The sequence below is a fragment of the Rhinatrema bivittatum genome, chromosome 1 (genome assembly GCF_901001135.1).
Source record: "Rhinatrema bivittatum chromosome 1, aRhiBiv1.1, whole genome shotgun sequence".
Classification (NCBI taxonomy): Eukaryota; Metazoa; Chordata; class Amphibia; order Gymnophiona; family Rhinatrematidae; genus Rhinatrema; species Rhinatrema bivittatum.
Genome location: NC_042615.1, coordinates 427,400,591 through 427,418,914, shown reverse-complemented (window position 1 = coordinate 427,418,914; position 18,324 = coordinate 427,400,591). Strand labels below are relative to the sequence as shown.

At 43.5% G+C, this 18,324-nt stretch overlaps 1 protein-coding gene across 2 annotated transcripts in view; it reads left to right on the top strand.

Annotated features, from left to right (window-relative positions):
• SMU1 (SMU1 DNA replication regulator and spliceosomal factor) overlaps positions 1-18,324 on the top strand; it is a 133,162-nt gene that overhangs the window by 68,010 nt on the left and 46,828 nt on the right. For both annotated transcript variants that reach the window (XM_029604061.1, XM_029604066.1), the window contains 3 exons: positions 952-1,071; positions 11,220-11,336; positions 14,829-14,956. In XM_029604061.1, coding sequence (XP_029459921.1) covers positions 952-1,071; positions 11,220-11,336; positions 14,829-14,956 — 365 coding nt within the window. The remainder of the gene's footprint in view (positions 1-951; positions 1,072-11,219; positions 11,337-14,828; positions 14,957-18,324) is intronic.

The window sequence follows — 18,324 nt, the reverse complement described above, 5'->3', positions numbered from 1 at the left end:
GCTGTCACCCGCAGAGATCTATAGGGCGGCAACATGGTCCTCCATCCACACATTCTCAAGATTCTATCGCGGATATTCAGGCCAAGGAGGACACAACATTCGCAAAGGCAGTACTAAACGGGTCACGGGAAGCCTCTCGCCCGGTTCGGGAGTAGCTTTTGTACATCCCATTGGTCCCTGAGTCCATCTGCTACACGCTAGGAAATGGAGAAATTACTTACCTGATAATTTCATTTTCCTTAGTGTAGACAGATGGACTCAGCATCCCACCCATGGCTGCCTCGCAATCAAGAATCTCCGGGGGAACCTCCCCCACCCCCACCCCCCACCCCCGAGTGCAACACAAGCATGGGTAAGCCAACCCTTATTTCTCCTTCAGACACCCATAGTACCAGGTGTCGGCGCTTCTCAGTTGAATGCCCTAGCGGTCTCCAGCTAGAAACCTCATCATCCAATCCGAGTAATCAAGTTGCAAGTCAATCAAGTTAACCAAATTAATCAAAATTATCCAAACACAGATATATCCATAATTGTTTTTCAAGGAGAAAACTGAGGAACGGAGCCTCATGCACGGGTATATGTAGTGCTGACGTCAGATTGAAATCTCAGTCTCCAACTGCTATCAGGAGCACACTATACCCATTGGTTCTGAGTCCATCTGTCTACACTAAGGAAAATGAAATTATCAGGTAAGTAATTTCTCCAATAATTGAGAAATGACTAGTCCCTGTGTTTTTTTTGTCTGAGATAGGAGGGGAGTGTCTGACTACTGTGGAATGGCTGAATTTTGTAGGCTGTAATTTCTGCAGATTTATTTTTTTTTTAGTATTTATGGCCCAATAACCAGAAAATCATTTGATAGAAGTTTACCTCCTGTGGTACAAAAGCTGAACAATATGTAAGGTTCCATAAATGTAGCCTTGACTTTCATGTTTTTCAAATGCACAACAGTTTGGCCAGAAGTCACATGTGGAATGTGCTCGGTTTTCTCCTGATGGCCAGTATCTGGTCACTGGCTCAGTGGATGGATTCATTGAAGTCTGGAATTTCACTACAGGCAAAATCAGGAAAGTGAGTATAATACTTTTGAAATTTCACTGTTAATAAAGTTCTCGTAATCTGAGATGAACAGGACAGCATTTTTTGATGTGTGTCTATTCGATGGGGGCTTCGCTTTTCTTTCAAAAAAAAGTGAAGGTGGATCCAAGGAGCATCCAGAAGAGGGCAGTTTTAAAATAAAATTAGCAGAACATGCCTAGTTTCCTTCTTTGATAGACCCATTTACACATGGTTATGATAACATTTGGTTTATGAATTTCTGTGTAGCAAGTACATCATTAAACATTTAGAGACCTTTTCCTTAAAGAAAAGCAGTCAGTCAGTCAGTGACTATAGGTACTAACCAATTTACTTATTTTAAAAATTTCTATACCCCTTGAATCGGCCTGGGCCACCAAAGTGGTTTACAAATTAACATACACATTTAAAATAAAATAGTAAAACATCGTCATATGACCCCTCCATATCCAATTGTATCACTCAAACTCTATCACCATTATAGAAATATAGAAACATAGAAATGACGGCAGAAGAAGACCAAACGGCCCATCCAGTCTGCCCAGCAAGGTTTCGCACTTTTTTTTTTTTTCTCATACTTATCTGTTACTCTTGGCCCTTAGTAACCTTTTGGTTCTATTTCCCTTCCACCCCACCATTAATGTAGAGAAGTCATTATCAGACTTCCTTGCCCTCATGACTCATCCCTCCACCTTCTAGAAATAAATTGGCTTTTACTAATTTACAAAATTTCTGATGGTTTGATTCAGCTTTGATTTGAATAGGCAACTTATTCCAGAAATCCAGTGTTGTCATTGAAAAAATCATTTTTGCAATCTGCTGGTTTTTAACAGAATGTGACAATTCCAATTGATGGCCCTGGGAAGATATAAGCAATCACTTTGGAACATAACATTTTAATTTATCATCTAAGTATTTTGGACAACCATCATGTATTCAATTAAATGTCATTACTGATAACTTAAATTGATATGTTCTCAGCTACTGGCAGCCAGTGCAGTGATATAAGTAAACATCTAGCACTTTCATATCTGCTCTTTCCATATATGTCAGGCAGGAAAACATGCATTTTCTTGATCATTCCCTTTGATATTCCCAATGATAATACATTACAGTAATGAATTAAAAAATATAGCTGATACCACTGTTCGCAATGCTGAAAAATATGAAAGTGATTTTATTTGGCAAGCTGTTCTCATTTGTAAATATGCTCACCTCAATACTTGTTGCCCATAAACGCCAATCAAAAATGTGGAATCTAAATCCACCCCAGACTTCTCATTTTCTTAGAGAGAAGTGGACAACCATCTAATACCACTTGATCTTGCACTCCCTGTATTTGTTCAAATAAGCTCCCCACTCCTAACACGTCCGTCTTCTTTTTCAATACTAACTTACTCAAAATCATCCACTATGCAATTTTTACTAGACAAATATTCAAATGCTTAATAACTTCTCAAATGTCATTTAGTGGTACCCAGAACTGAATATTGTCCGCAAACATATAGGCCATCACTCCTAATTCTACAAACAGATTCGCCAATGGCATTAAGATGTTAAAAATAACGGAGAAAGGCAAAATCCTTGAGGAGCTCCAGTTGATATCTTTTCCCAGTCAATATCTTTATCTGCTACTTGCACTGTAGCAAAAGAGGCTATCCAATCTAAAACTGTACCATTCAGAGAAAAATTTGGCCAATTGCTCACATTCATCCACCAATCAATTATTATGGAGGATGATAGGTTGTACAGAGGACTGAGTTAGTTGTTGCATGATATGGAACAAGTCTAGGAGAATTCACTGCATCCTGAATCTTTGTTGAATAGAAATTTGTTAGCTAATGTAATGGTTAAGACATAACATGTAGTTAGCTGAATCAACTGCTACGTTAGCCTCATGCCACCAGTGCTCAGCAACACGCACTATGCATTTCTTTTCCTTCAGCTGCTTATTGAACCATGGCATGATCCAGACTCTCTGACAAGATTTCATAGTAACCAGAGCAAACCCCGTTTCTTAATTTCCAATGGCAGTAATGCTTTAAAAATGCTTAACATCATAGTGTGTTCTGTTCTCCCTGCAATTTCAACTGAACTGAACCGACCTGTTTCCCTATAGGAAAGAAAAGAGGTTTCTGTGTGCAACTAGGTGCGTTGAGGGCACATGAAAAGTGTGAGCTGAAAGCTGCTGGGTGTTGTACTATCTATGGCACAAATTTGAATAAAATTGGATGAAGTTCAAAATGTTTTGGGGAAGAGGGTCAAGACACAAAATGATCTTTCTATATAGAAAGCAGGCTGAAAGCTTCATTCCTTTTTGTCCTTAGCTAAGCAGTCCAGACACATGGGTTTCCCCCCCTTACCAGCAGATGGAGACGGAGAATGAAAGCATTGCTGGAAACAGCCTTAACAGAAACTGTACTACCTGCAGCCTTTCAGTATTTCTCTGCCTTAAACAGATAGTATAGGTGCCATCAGTTTTGGTGGACAGACTCTGAGGGGTGGCGTGTTGGAGGTGACCCCCCCCCCCCCTGTCCCCATCCTCTGAATGTGAGAAAAAAGGCAAGCAGGGGAATCTGTAACCCTTTTTTCTGGCTGAACCCTTGTACTGGAGGAGGTGTGAAACCAGTGGTGCTGGTTCCCTCTTGTCCTCACTCCTTGTGCCCTGGCCCTGGGACCTCTGGATGAAGACTTAACAAGGAGAGTAACTGTTTGTTCCCTGTACGTACCCAGATCAGTCCAGACTCCTGGGTTTTGCCTCCCTTTCAGCAGATGGCGACAGAGAAAATTTCTCAGGCACCGCCTATTAACCCGGTGTGCCACCTGCAACTCCTCAATATTTCTCTGTCTCCAGCAGATGGAGGTGGTGCAAAACCTGCGGTTCTGAACCCAAGACAAAAAAAATAGAGAAGAGGAAAAAGATAGGGGAAGCTGGTTTTATCCTCCCAGGGGGTTGTTAAGTCCTGGTGGGACCATCCCCCCCTGGTAGAAGGGGTAAGAGGAAAAGACTTTGTAGATGATAGGAGTGGAAGCGTGTTGGCTTGCATTCTGAATCCTTTGGTAGGAGCAGAGGAATGTGCGTTGGTTTTTTGTAAGTTTCTTAGTTTGCTTGTGGCTCACTGCTCCCATTCCTGCTCCAAGCTGGTGCCTGCCGCGTGTTCTCAGTCAGCCTGAGCTAAGACCCACACAAGCCCGCTGCTCGCTTTGTGGAGAGCAGCTCCTGAGTGTTTCGAAGGCAGACCATTGTTCCCGCATTTTCCCCTGGGGTGGGAGGGTTCTTCGCGGGAAACCGCAGCAGCTCTATCGAAGTTGCGCAGCCCTAGTCGGGTGCTAGCTGCTTAGGAGGAGGAGGCAATCCGTTCCCTCTCAGCGCAGGAATGACAGCTATTTTTGAAAACTTATAAAGCTGCTGCAGAGACAACAGAGGGGGGGGGGGGGGGGGGGAATCTCCCGCCAGCGTTGTCTCCTGCCGATTTGAGGCCCGGGGGGGGGGGGGGGGCCTTGGGAGATCAGTCTGGGGAGGAGCCTGATCCCCTGGAAGGGGATTTGGATGGCCCTGTTCATTTTTCCTCTGATTTTGTGCTTTTTTGCAACAGGCATGTTTGGCCAGCAGCACAAGAAGAGGGCTTCTGCTGGATGTACACAGAGTGAAGGGCCACCTAAGAAAGTGCCTAGGCGGTCGAGGGCACCAGGGGCCACGAGAGTCCAGAGAGTGCAGGGTCCAGTGCTATGGCGTGGCATGGAGGACCTTTCCTTGGAGGAGTATGACCAGGGGATGTCGATGGGGGATGGTTCTCCTGGCGTCCCTCCTCATAGAGATAGTCTGGATCAGGAGGAGGAGCCCGGGAAGATTCCTTCTGTGGAGGTGGACGATCCGAAGGTGGTTCATTTATTTCAACAGGAAGAGTTGGTTCCTTTGATACTGCATGACTTAGAGGAGTTAGGTATCGTGGATCTGTTGGATGAGCCGGTAGATCCGGTCATGGCAGGCTTGTGATATATGGCTAAGACTTTCCCCTTCCACAGCATGGTTAAACAGCTGATGGTCAGGGAGTAGGATACTCCTGAGACAGAGCTTAAGGTCAGGACAGTTATGGATAAACTTTATCCCTTGCTTGAGGAGACTCTGGAGGTGTTGAAGGTAACTAAGGTGGATACGTCTGCATCGGCGGTTACTAAAAGAACCACCATACAGGTAGCGGGAGCAGTGGCTCTGAAGGATCTTCAGGATAGGAAGCTCGAGGTGCACCTTAAGAAAATTTTTGAGCCCAGGGCCGACACCTGAACTCTCAGGGAACTAAAAGACAAACCTTTCACAAGGCTTTTCTGCAAAAAAGTCAGAATCTCTGACACCGATGCTTGGCGAGGATGAACACCCTGCTCCATACACTAAGACTCGAAGACTCTCCATACCCGGACATACGCCAGCGAAGTAGAGGTCTTATGAGCCTGTAGCATAGTAGAAATAACTTCCTCTTTATGACCTTTCTTTCTTAATTGTTGTCTTTCAAAAGCCAAAATGCTAGACAAAAGCAACCACAGGAGGTTTGCAGGGTGGCTACTTGAAAGTCGTTGCAAACATAAGAAATTGCCATACTGGGTCAGACTAAGGGTCCATCAAACCCAGCATCCTGTTTCCAACAGTGGCCAATCCAGGCTACAGGAACCTGGCAAGTACCCAAAAACTAAGTATATCCCATGCTACTGAGGCTAGTAATAGCAGTGGCTATTTTCTAAGTCAACTTGATTAATAGCAGGTAATGGACTTCTCTTCCAAGAACTTATCCAAACCTTTTTTAAACTCAGCTACAATAGCTGCACTAACCACTTCCCTGGTAACAAATTCCAGAGTTGAATTGTGCATTGAGTGAAAAAGAATTTTCTCCAATTGGTTTTAAATGTGCTACATGCTAACTTCATGGAGTGCCCCCTAGTCTTTCTACTATCCGAAAGAGTAAATAACTGACTCACATTTACCCATTCTAGACCTCTCATGATTTTAAAGACCTCTATCATATACCCCCTCAGCTGTCTCATCTCTAAGCTCAACAGCTCTAACCTCTTTAGTCTTTCCTCATAGGGGAGCTGTTCCATCCCCTTTATCATTTTGGTTGCCTTTGCCAGACACTACCATTTGGACATCCAGGCACCGGATGTCGACAGATTTAGTGGATGTGTCCTTCGAGTGGGATTCTTGTAGTCCCACCCCGGGTAGGGAAGCTTTAGTACATCCCAGGAGTCTGGACTGATCTGGGTACAAACAGGGAAAGGAAATTTGGTTCTTACCTGCTAATTTTCGTTCCTGTAGTACCACGGATCTGTCCAGAGTCCTACCCAGTGAGTGAGGGGAAATTTTCTTCTGGAGAGTCTGCTCGATCTGTATCTTTTTGCTTTACTGAAGAATGGCATAAGTTTCTCTATAATCTTCTTAATTAAAAAAAAAAAAAAAAAGGGGGGGGGAGGGGGATTTTCAAAATTTATTGGCGAATGTTCTCTGCTCGTTCTGGGGATAGATGTTTGAGTTCTTCAATTTTTTTCACCTTATATTTCTGCTTGGGTCCTGATAAATTCTGAGGCGTTGCAGGTGGCACACCGGGTTATAAGGTGGTGCCTGAGAAACTTTCTCTGCCTCAATCTGCTGGAAGGATGGCAAAACCCAGGAGTCTGGACTGATCTGTGGTACTACTGGAACAAATTTTAGCAGATATGAACCAATTTTCCTTTCTTTCTGGGCTGTTGCTAGTTTTTTGGGTTTTTTTGGACACCTGTACCGTTAAGGAAGTAAATAAATAAAAAGAGGAAAGAACAATGACGCCAAGATCCTTTTCCTGAATGGTGTCTCCTAATGTGGAACCTTGCATTATGTAGCTATAATTTGGGTTACTCTTCCCTAAGTGCATCCCATTTGCACTTGTCCACATTAAATTTCATTTTCCATTTGCATGCTTCTAATTGGGGAAGATTTAGAGAACCTGGTGAAGCAATAAGGCTATCCGAAGGCCATTAAGCTTCCTGAGGATAAACCAAGGCTTCTTAAAAAGGACTTCCTACCAGATTGAGGTTTAAGAACATATGATGCTATCATCCAGGGAGGTTACAACTTCCTCTTATTCTCAGAAGCAAGTGGGAGGCAGGTCACAGTCCTTTCATTTGGGCCAAATGTACGCTCGAGGGGGGGAGGGGGTAAGTCCTCACAATTAAAATCAAGGGATCCATACTTTGTGTCTGAAAATAAGGGAAGAGTTGACCCAATTTTATGAAGAGTGGATCTACATTATGATAGATCAGTGGGTTCTGTCCGTAATAAGAGATGGTTATGCTTTAGATTTTGCTCACCCGGTGTTGGACACTTGCCTTCCTTGGCAAGGAAGAAAGCCGTAAAGTGGGACAACCTGGATTGTCATTTTCAGTTGGCAGCAGTTTCACCAGTGCCAAGGAAAGAATGGGGTCAGGGTCGCTATTCCATTTGCTTTGTGGTGCCAAAGAAAGAAGATGCATTCAAGCCTATCCTGGATCTGAAAAAAGGTGAACGTGGCATAGAGCATTCCTCATTTTCATATAGAAGCCCTCCAGTCGATGATTATGGCAGTCCGCAAAGGAGAGTTTAAGTCCCTAGATCTTTCTGAGGCATGTTGTTCATATTTCAATACAAAAGAACCATTTATTTATTTACCATATTTATAAGCCAGCCATACACAGTTCTGGGCAGCTCATGATAAAACATTCATAATAAAATAAATCAGCGCAAAACATAAAAAGAGGAAGAAATAGTTGTAAAAACAGATTAGAAGACGTCCTAATCACTGTAAGCCTGTTGGAAAAGATGCATCCTCCGGTTTGTGTCCTGGGGAAACATTTTCAATTTCAGGCTCTTCTTTTGGACTCAGGATAACCCCCAGAGCCTTTTCCAAAGTGATGGTAGTGGTAATGGCAGCACTTTGTAAGGAAGGAGTGTCGGTCTATCCAGATCCCGATGACTGGTTGATTTGAGCAAGGTCAGAAGGTGAAAGTTGCTTAGTTACCTCCAGGGTTATCCAGCTATTGCAGAGTCTGGGTTGGGTGATCGATGTTCCCAAAAACAAGCTCCAGCTCTTTCAGGTCCTGGAATGTCTGGGGAGCCAGTTTCAATACTCTGAAGGGGGAAGGTGTTTCTTATAACAGACAGAATGGACAGACTTCAATCTCAAGTGTGCTAGTGTTTTTGGTTGCCAGAGCCTGGGGGCATGAGATTTTATTCAGGTTCTGGGTTCAGTGGTGTCCACTATGGATTTGGTTCCGTGGGCAGCAACTCACGTGCGTCCATTACAGTAGGCTTTTCTTTCTCGTTGGCATCTTCAGTCTCAGGATTACGAGTTCTGCTTATTCCTCTATTTAAAAAACACACATAGTCCGACCTGGTGGCTCTCAAATGAGCAGTTTATCTAGTAGTATGGAGCTGAACATTCTGGAAGAGACTGTAATTACAACAGATGCAAGTCTTAGTATTTGGGGAGCCCATTGCCAGGAGCAGACAGCACAGGGTCTCTGGAATTCATTGGAGAGACTGTGGCCCATCTGTCATCTAGAGACAAGCGATCAGGAGAGTCTTGCTGGAATCTTCTACTGCTAGTACGAGGGAAGGTGGTGAGAATTTTCTCGGACAATGCAACAGCAGTAGCATATATAAACTGGGGGGAAACAAGAAATGTGGTGATATCTGCAGAGGTGAAGCGGCTGTTCCGATGGGCAGAGACTCACTTTTTGGCAATCTCAGCAGTGCCTATTGTTGGAGTGCAGAATGTTCAGGTGAATTTTTAAATCGGGTACATCTTGGAACAGGAGAGTGGGAGCTTTCAGTGCACCTTAATTCATTCTGATGGAGGGTTCCTCAGATGGATTTGATGGTGACAGCTCAGAATTCCAGTTGTGCGCAGTTTTTCAGTAGGAGATGGGATCCAGGATCATCAGGTCTCGATGCTCTGTCTCAGGAGTGGCTGCAAGGGGTTTTGCTTTGTGTTCCCTCCTTGGCCGTTGGTAGGTTAGGTGATACAAAAGATTAAGAAACACCAAGGGTTGGTGGTTCTCATGGCTCCTAAATGGCCCAGGAGAGCATGGTTTGCAGATCTGGTATGGCTCAGGGTGCAGCTTTGATCCCATGAGGGAGTTGTTTCATCAGTAGTTTATGAACAGCAGGTTCGCATCTGTTTCGTGGCCTGACTTTTGAGAGAAGGTTGGAGGAGTAAGGGAAGAGTTGATTGTGACTGTTTCATGCTTGGAAGTGTTGCACTTCCTTAGCATATGTTAGGGTGTGGCGAGTCTTTGAGGGTTGATGTAAGAATGTGGAGCTAGTACTATTGCAAGCATAAATTTCAGACATTCTTTCCTTCTTGCAGAAGGAGTTGCAAAGGGATCTAGCCCTGAATTCTCTCAAATTGCATGTAGCGGCTTTATCTTGCTTCCAAGGTAAAATTTGGGGTGGTTCCTTGGCATCTCATTGTGATGTTTCGTTTTCTCTTGAGACATCACATCCTCCAGTTTGGGGACAGGTGCCCTCTGAGAATCTTAATGTGGTCTTAAAAGCACTCCGAGCCCCTCAAGAAGGTGTAGTTGAAAGATCTTACTTGAAAGTGGTGTTTCTCACAGCAGTTTGTTCAGCAAGGCATGTTTCAGAGCTGCAGGCCTTGCCCTGGAGGGATTCTTTTTTACGGGTCACTTTGGAGGGTGTTTCTGTTCACATATACCATCTTTTTGCTGAAAGTGATCTCTGCTTTTCATTTGGAGCAGTCAGTGGAACTGTCTGTCTTCAGTCAGAATGTTCTGGGAGTGAGTCAAAAGAGCTCCCTTTTCTGGATGTTCGTAGAACGCTGTTATTAAAGATGACCAATCATTTACACTTGTCCGATCATTTCTTTGTACTGATTTAGTGAGCATACGAAAGGTCAAATGGCTTCTAAGGCCATGGATTAAGGAAACCATAGTGCAGGGGCGAGCCAACTCCGGTCCTCAAGAGCCACAAACAAGTCTGGTTTTGAGGATATCCACAGTGAATATGCATGAGATAGATTTACATACAATGGAGGCAGGGCATGCAAATCTATCTCATGCATATTCATTGTGGATATCCAAACTAGGCCGGTTTGTGGCTCGCGAAGACTGGAGTTGACCATTCTTGTCATTGCATCTGTGTACATTTGCAAGAGTTTGAGATGCCAGAAAGTCTTCAAGCTCACTCCATTATGGTCCAGGAGACCTCGTGGGCAGAATGTAATTTTGTAATGTCACAAGAGATCTGTAGAGCTGCTACGTGGTGGTCTTTGCATTCCTTTTTCAGGCATTATCATCTGGATGTGCATGCTCTGGATGCTGCTGCCATTATGCCGAGTGTCTGGATTCCTCCCAATCTAGGAGTGACTTAGGTATATCCCATGTGTCTAGACTGGTCTGTTAAGGGTTATATGGAAGGTAAAATTAGTTTCTTATCTGATAATGGGGTTTTATTTTACTGGAGTCCTAGCAGTTGCCAGTCCAGAAACCCACCTGTAATCCTGCTTATCTGCGTATTAATGAAAGTGTTATCTGAGTTTAAGAGCCTTTTTGGTGGGGGGCGGGGAGCTCAGCGGTTTGAAAGGTTCAATTATTGTTTTATTGGTTTTGTTCGTGGGGAGGGGTTGCTTTGTGAAGTTCATATGAAAGGCTACAGGTAACACAGTTCCTTTATAAATCTGTTTCCAGCTTTCATTCTTCATCTCCTTGATGGAGAGAGAACCCCATACATCTGGACTGATCTGGCAAGACCGCAGGAAAGAAAATTAGCAAGTAAATACCCTGTTTACCATCTTGAGCCCTGGTTCCCACTGCTCAGGTATGTTTACAAGAGTTTGAATGCAGGACAAATCTTCCCCAAGGTATTGTGGGATGATATTCAGTAGGAGCATGGTACTTTCCCACTAGCCAGCTCCAGCAGATAGAATGCACATGCAGACTATTACTTGAAAATAAGCAAAAGTTTGGTGTATGAAATTGCCCCTTCCTGGATATTCCCTCAACTTGCCTTACACTTTCTTTTGAATGTAACTTGAGGGAGGCAAAAGAGAGCTGTAAGGTCAGACCTCTTCATAAATCATTGATATTTTCTTTTGTTGCTGGTTTTCTTTCCGTTTTAGGATCTGAAGTACCAGGCTCAGGATAACTTTATGATGATGGATGATGCGGTGCTGTGCATGTGCTTCAGTAGAGACACTGAAATGTTAGCGACTGGAGCGCAGGATGGAAAGATCAAGGTATACCATGCATTTACATACATTGCCAGTAGTAAGTTTCCTCACAAACAAGTTGATATCCATCACCAGGGATGGAAATATTTTTAAGAAACATATGTGCCAGGCAAAATTCTTAGGAGCTGGGGAAGAAATCATCAGATTTTTTTTTTTACACTTGCTCTTCATTTATCAAAATGTATCTTTTGATGATTTTTTGTTCTCCCTATCCATTTCAACAATTTGCTCTCCTTTCTAGCCTTTCTTCACATTTCCTCCTTGCAATTGCTTGTTCCTGCTGTGACCATTTTTCTTGACCCCACCACTGATCCTCCTGGCCCCAGCTCCTCTGCCTGGTGGCAGGTACCACATTTTAGTTACTCAAGTGACCTGGCTCCTGGGTTTTTCCAGACCTGTCCATAACTTATTAGTTTAAACAAATATCCATAGATTAATTATATTAAATTAAAGGGAAACAATCAGGAGTTGTTAAATTGGAAATTTAAAAATTACTGATGTTTCCAGTGATAGTGCAGTAGAAAATATTTGCAACCAGAAGCTTTCCCTCAAGAGCAACTTCTCTTTTTTCAGGTTGCTGATCTTTTTGAATGTATGATGTATTCTTTTGTTTGAATGCATTATTTATTATTTTATGATTTTATTTTATTTTGAACATATTTTTTATGAATGTTTATCTGTTTTTTTTTATTATGAATGTTCTTTTGTTCATCACCTAGACCATTTAAGTGTTAGATGATTCATAAATTTTAATAAATGTAAATGTTTACTGCTACACCAGTGCTGGATTGTGTTGTCAGCTATTGTGGTTGTTACAAGCTACAGCTCTGATACTTTTACAGTTTCATTAAAATGGTTTAAAATATTACCAATAGGTTGCAAGATGTGCAAGGCATAACTAAATAGCAGACAACCTATAGTACAAAACTAAAAAAACCTTGTAAACTGAGATTTTCTGATTCCTCTTATACTACTTCTGATGTCAGTTAACCTAAAATCCTGATGTCGTCTTCTTGAATTCTAGCCATGTTATATATTTTGAAGTCTGAAGCATATATTTTTGTGACTGTTTTTATTTTAAACTGCAAAGAAATGTTCATAGGTAGTATACAAATTTTATAAATAAATACCAAGTTATTACACCTGTTAATAGCATATTTCTTCATATCCAGTCAGATAAATCCAGAACAAGTGGGTTATATACCTCTACCAGCAGTTAATATCTTTGTAATTGAATATCTCTCCTTTGCTTAATATACTTCCTGTTATCCCTTTTTGCTCAATTGTTAAAAATCCTGCATTTGAGCTTTTGTAAACCATTGTGATGGCTTTACCGAATGACGGTATATAAAACTCATTAAATAAATAAATGGAGGCAGAGCAAACTGACGTCACAGTATATATACCCCTGCAGTGACATCAGCCTGCCAGTATTCGTCTAGCAGATGGTGGATGTTCATCTCCCTACTGGAGATTGCTTCATTTTGAGAAAGGAGAATTAAAGAAATAAATTCACCCCACTCTCCTGTGGTGATACCAAATTGTCCCTCCTGAGGTGATTTCAGTGGTCCCTCAGATGAAAGCCTTGATCCGGTAGCTGGTTTTCAACCGGCGTGGACTTAGTTGCTTGTACAGCTTAAAGGCAGCGGGTACAGGAAGCAAAGCACAGAGGTATCGGCAGAATCCCTCTCCTCTTGCAGCCAGAGACTGTCTACTCAGCCAGGTAAGTTTAAATAAATAAATAAATAAATAAATAAATAATGTAATATGCAGAGGCTTTTGTTGCATAGGGCTTTCTCCTTCCCCAGTCTCCGTGCTCAGCGCGCCATTCCAACGATCATCCCGTTCCATGGGAGGTTGAGGGACGTGAGCAACCTCCTTAGGCTAGGCCCCGCTCCGAGGCTTTTTTGCTGCGAGCCGCATGGTAACTGCAATGGCATTTTGCTCGCTTTCTTAGGCTACCCTCTACAGGATTGTCAGTTGATCGTGTGTGTCTAGGTTGTGCGCCCAATTTTTTGGGGTCACAGTTGGACCTTACAGTCTGTGCGTCCAAGTTACGCAGCACCGTATTTGCCGCACGCTTACCTGTGCGCACAAGTTGTACTGTGCGCTTAAGTTTTTTAGGGCACATATCTTTGGGATGCCTAAGCCTTGGGCGCATAGTTAGACACCTAGGTGTGGGTCGCGTGTTGGGCACCTAAGTTGGAAGCATATATACATTTTTTTAAAAACCAGCTAGATGCACGCCTCCGGCCGCTTCTCAGCACACTGTCGGCCATAATAGTGCCTATACCTAAGCAATAAAGGATAAAAGTACAATGATAAAGCTAATCTCGTATCCAAAACTGATACAGTGAGAAATGGACATGATTTATCACACTTACCAATTAATATTGTTTACAAACTATGTTACCGAACCTTAATGGCACCTGTGTAATTTGATATATTTTAGCATCATTTTTATGTGCCTTACTGTAAACCGTTGTAATGGTACCCATCTGAACGACGGTATAGAAAAAAGTTAAAATAAATAAATAAGCCTAAGCACCTTCTCTTTGCACTGCCTGTCATATTAGGGAATCAGCCAGGAGTACCCACTAACTTGTGCCAACACTGATTTCACTAAACCTGGTTTTTCTCAGCTGGATGTAGGTCTGAGTAAAGGCGACCCAAGGTACTCCCCTGTTTGGGAGTAGCTTGGGTACATCCCACTTGTTCTGGATTCATCTGACTGAATGCTAATGAGAAATTACGACTTATCTAATAATTTCCTTTTCTTTAGGACAGTCAGATGAATCCAGCTTTCCTCTCTTGGCTGCCGAATGATTGCATAATGATCCTCCTGTGTGCCTACGTGTTACAGGGATTACTGGAAAGTGTTACTCCAGTCCCTAGACTAGTGTTACTACATTCTTGTCTGAGTGCAATGTTGCATGTTGGCTGAGTATTGCAATGGTTATCTGTTTTTAATCAAGTTTTTTGCTAGTCTGTCCACAGTTGCTTTTGAAGAAAATATTTGCAGGCTGATGTCACTGCAGGGGTATATATAATGTTATGTCAGTTTTCTCCGTCTCCATCTGCTGGTAGAGCTGCATAACCCGCTTGTTCTGGATTCATCTGACTATACTAAAAGGAAATTATCAGGTAAGTAGTAATTTCTCATTTTTTATCATGTTTGTTATAGAATATATTAATTTCTTGTTCAGAATCATTTGATCTGTCAGACCAACTTTTGGTAGCTGCTATATAAGAAACTGAACTAGTTTGCTTCTTTGATCACATCTAAAATGCATTGGATGAGAGATTCAGAGAGACAGTATTGTAGATGTTTAGTCTCATTCTAGTGGTATTTAGTTGGGATCTATTGTATTGTGTATTTATAAAGCTATATTAATACATTCTAATTGTGCACATCTGATACCATCTCTTTTGTTCTACAACTATTATAGCTCTGGAATCTATCCAGTACTGTTTGACAGGTGGTTTGTGTGTTTTCAGGTGTGGAAAATTCAGAGTGGGCAGTGTTTAAGGAGATTTGAACGTGCACACAGTAAAGGTGTCACTTGCCTTAGCTTCTCGAAGGACAGCAGTCAAATTCTCAGTGCTTCTTTTGACCAGACTATCAGGTAAGCTACAGGAAGAATGGAGATTTCATAGCATGTAGACAGATGGGACCAGTGGGTTATACACCTCTGCCAGAAGATGGAGACAGAGCAAGCTGATGTTACAGTATATATACTCCTGCAGTGACATCAACCCACCAGCATTCTCCATCTCCAGCAGATGGTGGACGTGCATCTCCCTATGAGGACTGCTTCAGATTTTAGAAGGAGAATTTAAAAAAAAAAAAAAAAAAAAACCGCTATCCAGCTCAGGTAAGTTTAAAAATAAAGTCAGAGACAATGCAGAGGAGTTTTGTAGGACTTCCTACGGTCTCCATGCTCGGTGCGCCATTCCAACATTTGTACCCACTTCCTTGGGGGTTAAGGAAACTGGGCAGCCTGGCAGATTGTGCAGCCTGGTTGGACTAGGCCCCACTGTTAGGCTTTTTCCTGTGCGCTGTGTGGTAGGCTGCAGCGGCATTTTCACGTGCTTCTGTGTTTGTTCGACTACCCTCTACAGGAACGTCGGGGTGCACAGTGCGTTCGGCTCTGTGTATGAATTGTGTGCTCAATTTTGGGCACACTTTGTGCGCACATTTTTTTTTTTTTTTTTTTAATATATTGGTGGTGTGTCCAGATTTTGGTGCACTGTTTGTGCGTTTGTTTTTTGCGACGCTTTCTCTTGGGGTGCCTAATTTTTGTGCGCATGAAATTTGTGCGTTTGAAATTTTTCAGCGCAAGCTGGCTGGATGCACATTCTCAGTCGACTGATGAACTAGAAACCTAAGCGCATTTCTCTCTGAGTTGCCTGTCATATTCAGGCATCTCAGCCTGGAGTGCCCTCTAACATGTGTCAGCGCTACTTAGAGGCTCAGAGAGAATTGTCTTCCTCTGATTTTGCTAAGCCTGGTTCTTCCCAGCCTGATGATGGCCTGGCTAAGGATTTTTCTGAAAGTACACCTGACCTTGGAACTCCCTTGACTGGTTTCTCTGCAGGAGATATCAGTTCAGGGGACCCCACTCCTGTACCTTTGGTTTTAGCCTGGAACCTTCTGCCTTTTCTTGGGTACAGTTTTTTCAAGAATCACAAACCTTTCTTCAGGCACAGTCCTCAGCTTCGATCAATCCTGTCAGGTCAGATCCTCAGCCGATGGCCCCTCCCTCTTCCAGTCCTATGTTTAAGCGCCGAAGCACACCTCTGTTAGCTGCGGGTATTCCCGACAGGAACCTGGATGACACTGATGATGAGGCAGATCCTAACTCCCTGGAAGATGGGGAAATTCCTCCGGGACTGGAACCATGTCGGACCATGTTGCGGCTCTTTCATAGAGATGAACTGTTGGCCCTGATTTCCCAGACCTTGATGCTGGGAGTACCTGGGGCAGATTCCATGTCTAAGCCAAAGAAGAATCCCATTTTGGTTTCTTTGTTGTGTAAAGCCTCTTGTTTTTTTTCCCTGTTATGGAAACCATTCAAGAATTGTTTGATGTTTAATGGGACACTCCGGAGGCAAATATCAAAGGGAGTCGGACATTGGAAGGCCTGTACCCCCAGGATCCAGTGGTGAGAGAGCATTTGCATTTTTCGAAAGTGGATGCGCTGTTCTGTTCCATCTCTAAGTAGACTATTCCTGTGGAGGGAGGAGCAGCTTTGAAGGATGTGCATGATAAGGAGAATTGATAGCTTCCTGTTGTGCCCTCAAGGTTCACTCTTGTCTGCTTTTTTCTCAGAAGGTTGATAATTCTGGGGTGAACTCCAGAGCAGTTATGGAACCCGCTGCCACCTTTTTAGCAGATGCAGGCTGTGATTTGGTCTGTTACTCGGCTAGGGGAGTGGCTTCGGTAATAGCAGTCAGATGTCAATTATGGCTGTGTAATTGGTCGGCCGACGCAACCTCCAAATCTAATCTTACAGAGTTCCTCTTTAAAGGTTCCTTCTTGTTCGGGAGCAAGTTGGAGAAACTGGTCAGTAAGTGGGGTGAATTCCTGGTTCCCCGGTTGCCAGAGGATAAGAAGCAGTTGCAGCGCCCCTTTGATTTAAGCGGTCATCTTAGGGTTTCCAAGCAGTTTTGTCCCTACAGAGGGTCAACCATCCAGAGGACTCAGCCTTTCAGCAGGTCTCAATCCTTTCGTCCCAGACAACCCAAGAGAGGCACGAGCTGGGGTGGCAGATCCTCTCGATCATCACAATGAAGGTTTGCTGACCTACCCCTAGAGACAAGAGATAGGGGGTTGCCTCTCTTTTATCAGAGATGGGTCAAAATCACATCAGGAGATGATATGAAGGATATGTGTTGGAATTTCGCAATGTTCCTCAGGATGTGTTCATGGTGACTCCTTGCCACTCCCCGCAAAAGAAGCAGGCAGTGGAATCTATGCTGTCAAGGCTTCTCAGACTGAGGGCTGTGGTTCCAGTGCCTAAGTATCAGGAAAGTATGGGGCAATTTTCCATTTATTTTGTTTTGCCCAAGAACAAGAACTCCTTTTGTCCCATCCTGGATCTCAAAGGAGTCAACAGTCATTTGCGGATGTCTCATTTTCACATGGAAACCTTGCGCTCAGTGATAATGGCCATGCAGTTGGGATATATGACCTCTCTGGATCTGTCCGAGGTCTGCCTCCATATTCCCATCTGGTTGGAGCACCAACGTTTTCTGCATTTCGTGGTGCTGGGGCGCCATTATCAGTTTTGGGCTATGCCTTTTGGTCTAGCCACTGCTCCCAGAACTTTCTGCAAGGTTATGATGGTGGTGGCCGCAGAGTTGAGACAGGATGAGAGCCTAGTACACCCGTATTTGGACGACTGGCTGGTTCGAGTCAAGTCTCTGGAAGAGAATTGCCTGGTGACCCGCAAAGTGATCTCCTTGTTGCAGGAGCTTGGTTGGGTAGTGAACCTAGCCAAGAGCAGTCTTCAGCCTTCTCAGTCATTGGAGTTACCTGGGTGTTGGGTTCGACACGAGACAGGGTAAAGATTTCCTGCCAGAAGCTCGGATTCAGAAGTTGATGTCACAGGGGTGTCTTTTGGTGGACATTATATGCCCGACAGTGTGGCCTTGTCTTCAGGAATTTGGTTTGATGGTGGCAACCTTGGAGGTGGGCAGGAGTGCATATGCGTCCTCTTCAGTGCTCCCTGCTGCCTCGTTGGAACCCACAGTCACAGCTATTCAATTCGGCTCCACTTGCTGATGGAAATCTGCTCTAACCTGCAGTGGTGGTTGCAGGAAGTTCATCTGAGAGAGGTAGTTTCCGTGACATCACTGGACTGGTTGATATTCACAACAGATGTGAGTCTCCAGGGTTGGGGAGTGCACGGTCAGGAACTAGTGACACAAGGGCACTGGAACACAGAAGAATCTCTGGAATATGAATCACCTGGTATTCAGGGTGTTCCGT